Raw genomic sequence first — 15,535 nt, 5'->3', positions numbered from 1 at the left:
TGGATGAGAAACTGGTGGTTCTGGACTCCACAGTCTGAAGGGCCACTGGCTGTGGCAACCAAATCGTTGCACACTGAAGTCCCAAGTCTTCCAACCTCCTGGTACAGACTCTTGAAGCACCTGATTCCAGACCTTGAGCTGCTTGCTTGGAAGGCACTTTATTCTTCTTAAAAAAGGAGACTTATCCACCTGCAAAGTGTGCTTGGTGGGGAGACTCCCCATGAGGCAAGTGAGGAGACTGAGACCTATGGAGAAATTTACCCAGCACATACCGCCAGGCTGGGAGAGAGCCAAGACTGGCCCCAGGACAGCCCCCTACAGTTCCAGTTAGTGAGCCAAGAAGCCCACTGTGGGATATGGAGACACTGGTGAGGTCTGGAAGTTCTCATCCCTGCAGAAGGCTGCCAGTGAGCAGCACTTTCTTTCACTGACCAAGCGGCTACTCAGGCACCATGAAGAAATGCAGGTGGGCCCCCACCCCCAGCCCCCACCTACCCCTCAAAGCCAGGCTTGTGTGGCTACAGGATGGAAAGGTGCTTGTGTTGGGCACCCCGCGCAGGTCACATCTTGGTCAGGCGCAACACGTTGAGCCGAACAGGTAGGAAGGTGGCCCCGGCCGCATAGGCGATCTCTCTCAGGACTCCCTCCCACTTTTTTTCCTCTTCGTTATACCTGGGGGTGGGGAGATGGTAGGGAGATGGAGAGTTAAGTCAGCTGAGTCCAGGGTGGGACGTGTCAGGGAAGGGGTGGTTGGGTACAACCCCAAAAGGTCTGCTCTTGTGGGTCTGTTCCCTAAGCTTGGGGTCAGCTCCTGTGATACTGTTGATGCTCCTCAGTGAGATGAGGTGCCGCATGTGCAAACCCAAACTTTCCAGACAGACTCAAGAGAAAGGGCTGAGTGGTGGGTGCCTGCTGCCCCTCCCCATAGTAGGAGGGGTCCGCTTTGTCCTCCAACGAATCTGCCAAGTGCCTGCCCAGCCACAGCACCTGGGCTGTGGGCATTGGCCTGTCTCACAATGCCCTGTTGCCTCCCTGAGGCTTGACTCACCTCCAGATGTCATTGAGCTCTGTAGGGACCAGCTCCCCAGACTCAGTCTCCAGTGTGGCAAAGCCACCCAGGGCATAGAGCGTGCCCACCAGGCTGATGAGGCTGAGGGAGCTACGCTCCTGTGGGAAGGCCTCAAAGGGTGCCCACCTGGGGAGAAGAAAGGGGAGAGTGAGGAAGTGCATCACCCAGGCGACTGTGGGTGACCCTAAGCCCAGTGACTTGCCTTGCAGTTCCACTGCATTCCTCTGAAATTTCAATCTCTCTCCCCCCAACTTCCAACACAACCTCATTTCGCAGCCTCTCAGGAACGCCTGCATGCTGCTCCTGCCTGGGCCTCCTAGCATCCCAACCTCTTTGTTCCCCTGCCCTCTCCCTCCTGTCTTCATTCCATCCCAACTGCCCAGGAAGTCCACTGTGGATCCCTCTAGTGCCCCTCTTCTTCCTTCACTAACTCACCACCCTCGGGGATCACTGAAGTCCTCTTCTTCCTTTACAGCCCAGTTGTTCTCAAGGTGTCTTTACTCTTTTAGCCAAAATCTCCCCTCCTTCCTGTAGTGGACCTCATCCATCCCCACCTTCCCAAATTGCTCTCCCGGAACTCCACAGTCATTGTAGGCCTCCCCACATCTCAACACATGTCCTGCCTCCATCCACACCTTCTCAGACTCCTCCCTGGATAGCAAATCGGCCTCTGTCCCTCAGGGCTGGGCCTCAGCTTCTCCTGAGTGAGTCTGTCCCCTCTGTGTGCTGTCCACCCCCAGATTACACCCTGCCAGCTCGGCCCTCTCTCCTGGGCTGCAGACCTTTCTGCCACAGTGGGCTTTTCCTGGACATCCCACCCTCAGCACGTTGATCCCACATGTCCTAAGTGGACCCTCGCTTTTCCTAACCTCAGTGGTTCTGCAATAAATGGCTCCCTGACCCTCACTCGGAAGTATCCACTTCTCCCTGTCTCTCACCCCGACATCTAATCACTCAACAAGTCCTATTTCATCTTCCTCCTAAACTCTCAGTACCCCATGTGTTCTGGGGAGCAACCGCACCAGCAACACCAGAAGGGCTGTTAGAAAAGACAGACTCTCAGGCCTCACCCCACACCTGCTGATTCAGAATCCGCACTTTAACAAGCTCCTCCTCCCTCTGGAGACTCAGATGCACATTACAGTGTGAAAAGTCCCAGCCCACCAAACTGTCTCCTCTGCCCCATCCCCACTGTACTGCTAGCTCTAGGCTCCCATCACCTCTTGCCCAAGCCACCCACCTGGCTGCCCTGCCTCCTGGTGTCACTGTGGTTAAGTGCCATCCAGTCAGTCCCAACTCATAGCGACCCTGCATAGGATTTCCGAGGAGCGGCTGGTGAGTTTGAACTTCCAACCTTGTGGTTCACACTGACCTCACAGTCCAGTGCATTATCCTTCAGTCTCTAATCTGTTCTCTAACTCAGCTGGCATGCAGGCATTTCCATACCTCAGCATAATCCCTCAGACCTGCTGGTCACCTGGCCATCCCACTGCCCACCAATTCCAGCTCTCTTCATCTGTCACACTCCATCCAACCCCAGCAATGCCCCTTCCTCCGATGGGCGCTGTTTTTTCTCTCCTGACTACTTTGACACCAATTTTTCTTTGCCTGGGGCATCTTATGCCCCCAGCCCTGTTGCTGGCTGAGCCTACTTGGTCTTCTCTTACCTGCTCCCCAGGGAAGGGCAGCTTCTGTCTTGCTCAGCACTGCCCTGAGCCCCAGGCCCATACCCAAGTCTTGTCCCTGAATGAGAAAGTTGATATCCCCTGACCCCCCACCAGGGGCTTTCTCTAGCAGGCCACAGGGACCATGGCCTTTGCCCCACCTCTGAGGAAATTCGCTTCCCTGTCTCACTGTTAGCCAGAGATGAGGGACTTAAAGCTCTACAGCTGAATCCCAAGATGGGGGCTATAACTCCCACCTGGGCAGACCCAGAGGGTAGGTACAGGCCCAGAGCCATACAATACAGGTGGTCCTGCCTCTCTAGAGTGGTGGATGGGACAGTGGTCATACTTGTTGTCTGCGATGCTGTACACTTCAACAGAACTGGTTAGCCCAGTATCTGTGACCCCAGCAGCTACAAAAATGCGACCATCATGGACCGTGGCCCCGAAGAGAGAGCGGGCAGTCTGCATGGGTGCTAGCTCCTTCCACTCGAACTTCTTAGGGTCATAGACACACATCTTGTTCAGGCACTTCCTGTGGAAGGTGAGAGCGTTGGCAGTGAGTGAATGGATGGAAGCGGAACAGAACCCGGGAGTCCCCCTGCCAGCCTCCCTGAGCAACCTCAGGGAGATTGTTTCTGATCTAACCTTCACTTTGGCTGCCAGGACCTCATTCCAGGCCCAAGACTCACCTGTCACTGCCTTTGCCACCAATGACATAAACAAGGTCCATATGAGACAGCACCGAGTGGCCGTACACGGCGTAAGGCAGCGGGTCTGATTCACCCCATTTGAATGACCTGGAGAAGATAGTTGGAGTCAGCACTCTGCTCGGGCTATGCACAGGGTTTAGACCATGCAGTCAGAGCCTGTCTCTCCATTCAGTCACACATCCAACACATATTCCAGAGGCATCCAGTACGTTACGGGAAATCTCCGGACCTTTCATTTTCACTCCCACCCCACCACCCAGGGTCCTAGCTCCTAACCCCACAGTCTAGGACCAGCTCCCACCCTCTCGGCTCTTGTGTTCAAGGGCAGCACAGCCCCACCCACACTCACAGCCTGTCGTAGCACATGACCGAGTCCAGGCTCAGCTCCCCATCCTTTAGCTCTCGGCCACCAACCACATAGATGGAGTTGAGAGCCTCTCCCAGGCCAAAGAGACAGCGCGGTGAGGGCAGTGGTGGCATCCCCAACCACTCCGAATCCAAGTGGTCAAACTGTGGGCCAGGCAGGATGTTCAAAATCAGCTACTGCCCCCACCACTCCAGCCCACCTCCACCAGCCACCCTGGTCACTGAGGAGCCCAGGGCCCCTTGAAGAGCCAGTGCAGTCTGGAGACACGCCCCCCTAATTGGTGTCCTTTCCTCTCGCCATGCTGAGAACAGGTGAGGTCTCCTGTGGGTTTGTTGAGGTACCACAGCAAACCAAAGGTGCCCAAACCAAAGGTCGTCATTTTTGTTGGGGGCTCCCAACAATGTGGAGCTGAGGACGGGGTTCTGGGGCCCACTGAGCTGCCCCTCATCCCTCTAACACTTGTTCAGGCCTCACTAAGCACCTCATTCTCCAGACTATCCTTTGCTGTCTGTCACTTGCTCACACCATCTTCCCTTACCAGCCCCCCAAAATACCACCAATCTCTCCATGCCTTAAAATTCCAAGCTACTGGCAAGGGTCAAACTCGTCTCCAGGAAACTGTCCCTGCTCTCTAAGATCTCCTAGTCACACCCCTACTTGAACTGGGCCCTCTACCAGTCCTTAGTTTCCCCATCCGTACAATGGGAGGACTACACAGAACGGTCCCCTTGGATCTCATGCAGAGACCTCTGCCTGAGCCCCCTGCACGGGCATGGCTCCTCCTTCTCATTGAGCCTGCTTCAACTCAGGTGCACGGCTAGGGCCTCGAACTAGACACACCTGCCAGCAGTTAACAACCTCCCGAAACCCAGGCATTTCAGGCAAGTCTCCCTAGACTACATCTTATCCTAGACCAAGTGACATTCCCTACAAGTAGATGAAGTCCTCTCTTGCCACGCCCCCCACCCCCCCCACACACAAACAAGGCCGCCCCCAGTGCCCAGATCTTGGACTGCCAAGCACCTGCAGAAAGTAAGCGCTCATTGGGTCCTCTTGGTTGTCCTCGTTGTAGAAGAGGCCGCCAGCCACAAAGACCTGGTTTTCCTTGGTGACGATACTGACGTGGTTCTTGGGGATCTGGGTGGAGAGAGAGGCACAGTAGCATTCATTGGCAGCTGGGTCATAGGCCACGGCGCCTTCCTCGCTGATCATGAAGATGAGGTCCTGCAAGAACATGCCGAAGCGCAGAGTGTCGTTGAGGATCCCAGGTAGCACACGTTCGCCTTCCTCCTCCTCCTCCTCCTTCTCTGCCTTGGCTGAGCCCTTGTCAGTCGCCTTGGCCCCGGCTGCCGCTTTCTCTTTCTTCTTCTTGCGCAGCACGGTAATACGGCCCTCGTGCGCATCCTTTACCATTTGCACCTTGCGCAGCAGTTCCGGCTGGGCACGCACTAGCGGATGGCGCTCCACGCGGCTCTCCAGGAAGGAGCGCGGCAGCAGGCGGCAGCGCACGCTCTCAAAGACCGTGGGCAGCGCGCGCTGACGCTCCGCCTGCGCTTCAGCGTCGCCGCTGCCTGCCCACCGCATCACAGCCTCGAATACCGCCTCCTCCTTCTCCACGTTGAGGCCGTCGCTGGAAATGATGGCGATAAGTTCGTCGGCTGAGAGCCCAAGGAAGTCGGCGTCGCGCGCCACGAGCGCGAAGCGCGCGCAGATGAAATCGCGGGCGGCCACGGCGAGGCGCGCGCAGTCGAGCAGGAGGCCCAGGCGGAAGACAGCCAAACAGTTAGACAAGCACAGGCGCTTCTGCAGGAAGGACACGCAGATGGTGAAAATGGATGGGATCTGGAAGCGGTGCGCCGCGGCGAACAGATCCTGCACACTCGCCTCATCCAGCGCGATCTCCGACGTGTACAGGTAGTGCAGCACCTGGGCCACCACGTCGGGTGACACCTCTTCGAGGCGCAGCTCGCCTGAGCTCTCAGGCTCAGCCAGGAAGTGCGCCCGGAAGTAGGGGCTGCAGGCAGCCAACACCAGGCGGTGGCATGGAAACTCACGCTCGCCGGCCCGCACCACGCAGTCCAGGAATTTGCCGTGGTCCAGCATGTCTTTAAGCCCGTCTTGCAGGAGTGTCTGCTGGTACAGGCGCTGCTCCTCGACCTGCTCCAGGCCCAGCGCCATGGTGGGTAGCCTAGGGTGTGGCGACTGGAAAAAAAGACTTCGTTTGGTGCTCCTCTGTCCTCCTGCTGGGGCACATTCAGTCTGAGCAGCTGTTCTCACCAAGTTATATATAGAGGTGAGACCCTGTAAGGCGAGTAGCCTGGCCTCCTTAGGTGACGTGGACGTGACAGCTGGGCAAAGGCCCTCTTCCCCAGCAGCCTTGACTCAGTCCCGGGGGCTCATAGGACAGGGCGTGGGAGTGGAGGGGCGCTTGGGCCCTCCCCCGTGAAGATGAGGGGTTCGCTGCCTCATTTCTAAAAGGAGCACAGCAGGGCTTGGCTCTGGCTTCCTCAGTGGGCGATACCCTTGGTTGGGCAAGCTCTGACCGTCAGTCGGGGAGGGGGAAGCATTGGAGCCCCTTCCTCCAGGATCTCCTTTGTTTCTTGATTTTATGTGTCTTTCGGCCCACGTGTCTCTTTCCTTACTAGTTTATCCCACCCACTCCCTCCACCCCTGGATTCTGCTGTGAAGTTGGCCATGGCATTCAACCTGTGAGGGCCTGGGTGCCCCACCTTTAAAATGAAACTGCCCTTTCTGCCCCATTCCTGAGTCCTCCTTTGGACTCAAGAAATCAACACAGCACTTAACTGAACAAGGTCACTGCTGTCCTGTGGGATCTGGGGTGGGGCAGGTGTCTCTGATGAGCCTTGGTTTTTACCTTCATACATAATGAGGGGTTGGGAAGGCTCTAAGAGCCTCCATTCAAGTCTGCTGAGGTTCAGAACCTCTGAGGGTCTGTGTTCCTGGAGGTCCACTCTTCTAGGGTTATAACACTATGGTGTTTGTTAATCAATTAATTATCTAGAAGTCTAATATTCTAGGTGTTTAAAGGCCCAGAGTTTTAACATTCTATGGGAGAGACGTTCTGGATTCTAATACTTAAAAAGTCACATTCTTAAGAAATTCATATTCCAGGACTTAACTGTCTCTGTTCATTATTCTACTGGGCGTGGTCTGAGCCTACCGACGGTACACAGCCGTACTTGGCTCAGGTCTCCTGAACCCTGTTTGTGGCCTGAGGGGTCCTGGTTGAGACCCTGGACAGCCAGTCCCAATGCCCACCCTGCTCTGGACTCCTGACCTCTTCACCCCTACACACACATCAGCCTCAGCCACCAAGATTAACCCATTCCCTAAGTGCCAGAGACTGCAGCTGTGGGTTAAATTTATCCCTTGGGGCACTGGATTGCACTGCTGTGCCCCCGCCCATCATTCCTCTCAGTCACTTGTTTATAACCCCAGACTTGGAGGAATGGGACTGGTGGGGGGGAGAAGGTAGGGCTGGGTCAGTACTGAGTCACCTCCCTTTTTGTGGTTTCAGCAATGTTACTTCCTGTCCTTTTGACCATCTCCAGCTCTCCCAACCAGCAGGTCCTTGAATTCAACCAGGTCTGCCCACCTCCAAAAACTATGGAAATCCCTCCCTCCCTGTTACTCCCTAGGAATTAACCAAAATGTCAGTCGTATTCTCATTTTACAAAGAGCAGGACAGAAGGTACTGACTGAACAATTAGATTTATCAAATGACTCAAAGAGGTATTTTTAGATTATGATGACTCCCATAGTGCTTGCTCCCTACCAAGCATGCCACTAGAATATTTATATGTTGCTCCTTCATTCATCGAGAACCTACTGTGCACTGTTCTAAATGCTGTGAACAAGTCAGGCTGGCATTCCTGACTTCATGGAGCTTGCACTCTGAGGAATGGGAGGAGACAGCAACAAATAAATAATTATACAGGATGTCAGATGAAAACTACTATGGAGACTGGAAAGGGGGCATAGAAAGTAACAGGTAAAGATGATAAGTGTGTTAAGTGGAATCGTCAGGATGGGCTCACTGAGAAAGTCATGTTTAAGCAGGTTCGAGGTAGTGGGAACAGCATGTATAAAGAATTGAGGCTGGAGAGTGCCTGGCATGTTCCCCAAACTGCAAGGAGCCCAGTAAGCTGCAACAGTGGACAAGGAGGTAAGCAGGGGAAAGTGATGCCCGAGAGGAATCATGAGGAAGGGCGGGGAATCATGAGGAAGTATAACGACTGTGGTTTCTCCCCTGAGTGAAATGGGGAACTGTTATGTGTTTGCCTTCACCCTTTGTTCTGGAAAATTCAAACATATATGGAAGTAGAGAAAATCAAATGATGACTTTTCATGTATTCATCATCGGCTTCAGCTACTCTCGAGTTATCCCGAATATTAGAATCCTGAATATGTCATTCCCTTCGAATGTTTAAATTCTGGGGGCCTTTAAACACCTAGAATATTAGAAGCTGATTTCTTTTCCACCACACCCACTCTATTACATCATCCAGGGGAGATGGCAAAGGATTGGATGAGAAAGTAGGAGAAAGGAGGAAGCTAAGGCTTTTAGCTGAATCAAAGGGAAGATGTCACCCTTTTAATTCCTACTCAGTCATCACACCAAAATTATGATAGATGTTATAGTCCCCATGTTATTGGGGGTGGGGGAGAAACAACTGGAATTGAGAAAATAGCATATAGACATTCATCTCATCATGATTTTGAAAAACAAAAACTGCTTTGTTGTTTTTGTTAGGTGCTGTCAAGTCCACTCTGACTCATAGCAACCTGATGAAATGTTGGTCAGTCTTGTGCCATCCTCACAATGGGAGGGATGACCATTGTAGCCAGGGTATCAATCCATCTCATTGAGGCTCTCCCTTTTTCATTGTTGACTCTACTTTACCAACCAGGCTGTGCCTCTCCAGTGATTGGTCTCTCATACTGTGTCCAAAGTGAGACAAAATCTCACCATCTTTTTTTCTAAGGAACATACTGATAGTATTTCTTTTTAAGGCTGATTTGTTCATTTTTCTGGCAGTTCACAGAATATTCAATATTCTTCATCAAGACCACAATCTAACTGCAGCAATCCTCCAGTTTCCTATTTTCATGATCCAGCTTTATTTAGGTACAGTTGGCATGCAGTAAGTTGCATGTATTTATAATGTAGTTTGGTAAGCTTTGACACGTATGCAACAATGAAGCCACGACCCAAATCAAGATGGGGGATATATCCATGACACACAAAAGTTTCCTGGTGCTCTTTTTTAATCCTTCCCCACATCCCTTGTGCCATGCCCTCTTCATCCGAGGCAGTCAGTCAGTACAATCTATTTGCATTTCTAGAGCTTTATATAAACAGAAACATATAGTATGTACGCTTCTCTCTCTTTTTTTTTTTTTTTTTGGTCTGGCTTATTTCACTCAGCTTAAGTATTTAAGCTTCATCCAGGTCATCTACTTACGTTCTCTTTTTCCCCAATACTAAAGGAACATGAGTCTTTATTTGTTGCAAGTACCCTTTCTCCCTGCCTTTCTCTCTCCTTTTTTCTCTTCCTTCCTCCCTACCTCCTTCCCTCTTTCCCTTTCTTCGTCACTCCCTCCTTTCCAGTAAAAAAGCCCAAATATTATTTTATGGATATCAGACCCTGCAGTGCTTCACATGCTTGTGAGCTTTCTTTTTTTTTCCTTTCTTTTCTCTCACTCTTAAACTAAACTCCCTCTTGCAAACTTGTAAGTCAGTCACTTTGTGCCTTTATTGCCCCCTCATTTTAGGTAGCCAATGTCTAAGTTGCCCGTCCCTATCTACCCTGTATACAGAGGGGATAGCATTGATACTTGATGTGAAGACTCATTCTCTCTCTGTTGGTATTTGGAGCTACTACATCCATAAGTATAGTCTACTCATGTTCTTCACTGATAGTTTCTACCTTCAACAGGAGACTTACCACATTGAAAGAATCATTTAAGAGAAATACCATGTGAAGTTTTAGAGACAGCCTACACTCACATTGCCAGGCTCAGGAAACACCTTGATAATCTGTCAAAACACCTAACCGAGTCCACATTCGTCACTGCATAGAGCAGACCCTACTTTGGTGGAGAACCAGCATACTAGCAGAGATACAGGTTCTGGAATATGACTTGGCTCTTGAATATTTACTAAAGTAACTCTACTATATGTCCATATATGGAAGACCTTTGTCACACTTAGACACCTCCTACATCTCCCAAATGGGAGTCCTGGTGTCCGGTGCTGTGGGTCAATGCACTGGACTCAGAAGCCGCTCCTCAGAAACCCTGTACAGGGCAGCTGTGAGTCAGAACTGACTCGATGGCACTTAACATGTTTGGGGCTGCTTCCACACCAGTTGTCCCATTTCTCCCAGGCAGAAACCAGAACTTGTTTCCCCAGCTTCTCTTGAAGATGGGTGTACAGACTGACTGAGCATCATTCATTTTTCAGTCACCCCAAACTTATTCAGAAGAGGAATCAGAAGCATACAGAATCTATGTTTTGGCTGGAGAACAGCACTGTTGGGACTTCTAGGGTCCGCTGTTTACTCTGTGGATAGAGTGGGAGTCTTGCTGATGTCACCAGGCAAGTCCAGCAATACAAGTAAAGGGAATGAATTGGGATCCCTGCTAAGAATTAGTGACTAAGGGACATGTTCTCCCATGACAGATCTGAGAGTCTCCTTCCCCACCGAAGAACATTCGATGGCTTGCCCTGGCTTGGTAACACCCTCAAGTAGTGCCTTCAGGGACCAGTGGGAGCCCCAGCAGCACCAGGTAAACCAAGCAGATGAAAACACTGCAAAGACTGAAAATTAAATTGCCATTGAAACAACAGTCCATAAAAGTAGGCTAATGCTAAACCTCACCAGGGCCACTGCTTTCTAAACTATTTAACTGGGAAGAAGGTCTACTATACAGTTAAAAAGTACACATGAAAAACCAGTAAAATCAAAACTTGAATGGGGAAAGATAACCAACTGATGATGCCAACACCAAGATTAATCAGATGTAATTATCTGGTAACAACTTTAAAGTAGCAACCATAAAAATGCTTCCATAATCAGTTACAAATTCTCTTGAAACATAACGTAGAAAATATTAGCAAAGAACTATGAGGGCACTTCAAAAAGTACATGGAAAAATGGAGTTTTCCTTGTACTTTTTGAAAGCTCCTTATAGAAGCCATTAAAAAGAACCAAATGGAAATAACAGAACTGCAAAAATACAGTAACAAAACCTCACTGATGATAGTGAGCAGGAGACAAATCAAAATTCCTCCATTCTGCACAGTAGAAGAAAAATACACTCTGGTAGGGACATGGGGGAAGCTCCAAGGAGCCATAGGATAACAATAGAGCTAACGTTCTTATCACTGGAGTTCCAGAATGAGCTAAAAGAATCATTGAAGAAGTAATAGCTGAAAATGTCCCAAATTTGGTGAAAGATACAAACCTACAGATTCAAGAAGTTGAATGAGATCCAAACAGGATAAACCCAAAAAAATCAATTCTAAGGCACAACATAATTGAATTTCTGAAAGCTAAAGACAATTTTTTCAAAATCTTGAAAACAGAAGGAAATAATACATTATCAACACAAAGGATATCATACATAAAGAAAGCAAAAGGTCATTAAAAAAAGACAAGAAAGAAAAAACCACCATGGGTGTCAGAAGAGCCTCTGAAACTTGCTTTTGAACATAGAGAGGCTAAAGCCAATAGGAGAAATGAGAAGTAAAAGAACTGAACAGAAAAATCAAAGGTCAGCTTGAGAAGACAAAGTCAAGTATTATAATGAAATGTGCAAAGACCTGGAACTAGAAAACTAAAAGGAGAGAACACACACAGCAGTTCTCAAGCTGAAAAAAACTGAAGAAAAATTCAAGCTTTGGCTTGAAATAGTGAAGGGCAAATGTTGAGCAATGCAGGAAGCATTGAAAGAAGATAGTAGGAATGCATAGAGGCATTGTACCAAAAGGAATTGGCCAACATTCATCCATTTCAGGAGGTTACATATAATCAAGAACCTATGCTACTGAAGGAAAAAGGCCAAGCTACACTGAAGGCATTAGTGAAATTGAAAAACAAGGGCTCAGGAACTGACAGAAAACCAATGGAAAAATTTCAACAAACTGATGCAGTACTGAAAGCAATTGTTTATGTCAAGAAATCTGGAAGACTATTCAACTGACTGGAAGAGATTCATATTGTGCCCATTCCAAAGAAACTGCAGAATGCAAAAATAATCAAACATTATTAATATCACATGCATGTACAATTTTGCTGAAGGTAATTTAAAAATGATTGCAGCAGTACATTGAGAGGGAACTGCCAAAAATCAAAACCAGACTCAGAAGAGAATGTGTAGTGAGGGATATTATTGCTGACATCAAGTGGATTTGGCTTAAAGCAGAGAAGACCAGAAATACATTTACATGTGTTTTACATACAGTATGTGACTGTGTGCACAGTAATACGCTATGAATTAACATCGCAAATAATGGGAATTCCAGACACTTAATTGTGCTTATACGGAAACTGTACCTAGAATAAGAAAGAGGCAGTCATTTAAACAGAACAAAGGAATACTACATGTTTTAAAATCAGGAAAGCTGTGTGTTAGGTTGTATCCTTTCACCAGACTTATTAAATCTGCATGCTGAGGAAATAATATGAGAAATTGGACTATATGAAGAACATAGCATCAGGATTGGAGGAAGGCTCATTAACAACCTGTGATGTGCAGATGACACAACTTTGCTTGCTGAAAGCCAACAGGACTTGAAGCACTTGCTGACAAAGAGCAAAGAATATAGTGTTCAGAATGATTCCAAATCAATACAAAGAAAACAAAAATCCTCACAACTGGACCAATAAACATCATGGTAAATGGAGAAGAGACTGAAGTTATCAAAGATTGCATTTTATTTGTATTCACAGTAAGTACTCATGGAAGCAGCAGTCAAAAAATCAGATGGGCGCAAAATTATGAAAACTTCTTTGGTGTTGTTAGGTGCCATTGAGTTAGTATCAACGCATAACGACCCTAAGCACAAGAGAACTAAACACTGCCCAATCCTGCTCCATCCTTGAGTCCATTGCTGCTACCACTGTGCCAGTCCAAGAGTAAAAGGTCACTTGAAGACCCAAGACATCATATTTTAAGTGCATGTGAGAGCTGGACAATGAATAAGGAATACCATAAAACTAATGGATTTAGATTATAGTATTGGGGAAGAATATTGCAAATACCACGGACTGCTTGAAGAACAAACAAATCTGTGTTGGAACATACCGCTAAAATGCTCCTTAGAAACAAAGATGGAAAGATTTTGTCTCACGTACTTTGGCCATCTTATCAGGAGGGACCAGATCCTCGAAGAGAACATCAGTCTTGGTAAAGTAGAGGATCCGAAGAAAAGAGGAAGACACCGAACAAGATGAATTGACATAGTGGCTGTGACAATGGGCTTAAACTTAACAGCCATTGTGAGTATGGCGCAGGAATGGGCAGTGTTTCATTCTGTCTTGCGTAGGGTCGCTATGAGTCACAGCTGACTTGACAGAACGTTAATTTTCCCTTTACTGTATTCTATTTTTGAATCAATTCCAAGTTCTCTTTCCCTATGATCTTAGAGACACAATGGTTAAGTACTTGGCTACTAATGAAAAATGTGGAGTTTCAAACCCATCTGTTGACTCCATGGATTAAAGACTTGGCCTTCTCCTCCCATAAAGATCATAGCCTAGAAAAATCTTTGGGGACCTCACACCACCACCAATTTAAACAACAGCATATTTCACCAGAAAGAGGTGACAGGAGCTCAGAGGAAGAGACACCCATTTTTCAGGTACTAAAAAACTGTCAACCACCAGTTCTGCATTCAATGAAAATATCTGTCTTGAACATCATTCTTGGTAAAGTAGAGGGACAGCAAAAAAGAAGACCCCCCCAATGGGATGGATTTGAATTGTGAAGATGGCAAAAAATATCTACTAAAGAAAGGGTGGGGAAACCTCAGCAAGGCTGAAGAATATAAGATGAACAAAAGCTTCAACTACACTTCTATCTACTAATCATGATCATGTAAAAATCAAAAAAAAATTAAACTTTTAATTTTAAATACCACTTTTAGAGGAACAAACAAGCTGGCAGATCGGGTGGACATGCAGTAAAGGAGCTCTGCCAACAACAACACGGAATACCCGACCAAGCAGGCTCAGGGGATAGTCCCAGAACTCTGAACCACATATAAAGGAATATTTAGAAGGTTGGAAGGCTTACAGCTGGGGAATTTGTGGCAGAAGCAAGAAATCCATTGCTTTCTAGTTCAGGAAGCTCGGCTGCTCCAGGAGCCACCATCTTGGGTGAGACCAAGTGAGGGAAGGATCGGAGCGGCCACAGATGCCTGGCAGCACCGCTGAGACAAAGGTGTGGACATTCTTCTCTTTTGGTAGCTGTTTATTGGTCTCTTGCTGTCTGTGCACCTCCATTCAGGTGACTATAGGGGTGCCTGAGCTAGTGGGTACCCCAGCCCCACCCTCGGAGGGTTCTACCATGCATGCTCACAGATCTCCTCGAAATTTAAAAAGACAGTTTCCAATTAAAACCAAACGGTCACAGCGGACCTTAACTGTTTCCAACTAGAAACAAGGCCTGAACGGGGATTGTGGAGCGGGACAAGCAGACAAAAAAGGAAATCAGCTGAAAATTAAATCCTAAGTTTCTCAGGAAGAAGAATGAAAAGGGAAGCCCATTTCCTGATCACATTTACCCGGAGGCAATCAGAAAGCATAAAAAATACCAAAATACACACCCATCTAAGTATTAAGGCCACAGATAACCCCTAAATATGCCTAAAAAACAGAAGCAGATGACCATATCTGCACATGTCCAGAAACGAAATAAAGTGACTGAGGCAAATGAGCTGGAAGTAGACCTACACTCCATACTAGAAGATGGGCAGGCTTTAGAAATGCCTGAGAAGGAATTCAGAAAAATGATTATAAAATGTGTCAAAACACTATACAATGGAGTTGAGACAAATAAGGAAGAAGTCAGGAAGTGCTACAGGAACAATCAAATAAGATAGATACAGCATTGGAAACAATTCAAAATCTACAGAAAGAGGTCCAAACGATTAATAACAGAATATCAGAAATGGACAATATACTGAAAGGGCAAAGGAGTAGAATTGAAGAGCTAGAAGCCAGAACTAGTGAGCTAGAAAATAAATCTCTTAACACTACTATGATAGAAGAACAAAAGGATAAAGAAATCTGAAGAAGGCCTAAGATTCATGTTGGATAACATGAAGAGGAATAACTTAAGAATTATTGGCATTCCAGAACAGGAACAAACACACAAGCCCACAGAGGAGATAGTTGAAGAGTTCTGGAAGAAAATTTTCCTAACATCCTAAAATGTGAAAAGATAAGCATTCAAGAAGCTCAACGAACCCCAGATTGGATAGACCCTAAAAGACAATCACCAAGACATAGCATAATTAAGCTCTACAAAATCAAAGATAAAGACAGCATCTTGAAAGCAGCCAGGGAAAAGAGAAATATAACATACAAAGGCAAGCAGATGAGATTAAGCTTGGATTTCTCAACAGAAACCATGCAGGCAAGAAAGCAATGGGGAGAAATATATAAAACCCTGAAAGAAAAAAACTGCCACC

The 15,535-nt window shown here is 47.6% G+C and overlaps 1 protein-coding gene across 1 annotated transcript; it reads right to left on the bottom strand.

Moving 5' to 3' along the window:
• Nucleotides 1-494: 494 nt before the first annotated feature.
• Nucleotides 495-6,078, bottom strand: KLHL40 (kelch-like family member 40). The gene is made up of 6 exons (XM_006868768.1): nucleotides 4,837-6,078; nucleotides 3,796-3,956; nucleotides 3,426-3,533; nucleotides 3,083-3,268; nucleotides 1,049-1,195; nucleotides 495-672 (listed from the first exon to the last, which is right to left on the bottom strand). The coding sequence occupies exons 1-6, from the start codon at nucleotides 5,989-5,991 to the stop codon at nucleotides 561-563; spliced, it is 1,869 nt and encodes a 622-aa protein (XP_006868830.1). The 5' UTR covers nucleotides 5,992-6,078; the 3' UTR covers nucleotides 495-560.
• Between the last annotated feature and the right edge of the window lie 9,457 nt (nucleotides 6,079-15,535).

Source organism: Chrysochloris asiatica, unplaced genomic scaffold (genome assembly GCF_000296735.1).
Source record: "Chrysochloris asiatica unplaced genomic scaffold, ChrAsi1.0 scaffold00124, whole genome shotgun sequence".
Classification (NCBI taxonomy): domain Eukaryota; kingdom Metazoa; phylum Chordata; class Mammalia; order Afrosoricida; family Chrysochloridae; genus Chrysochloris; species Chrysochloris asiatica.
The sequence above is the reverse complement of the archived record's forward strand: the minus strand, read 5'-3'. Positions and strand labels throughout refer to the sequence as shown.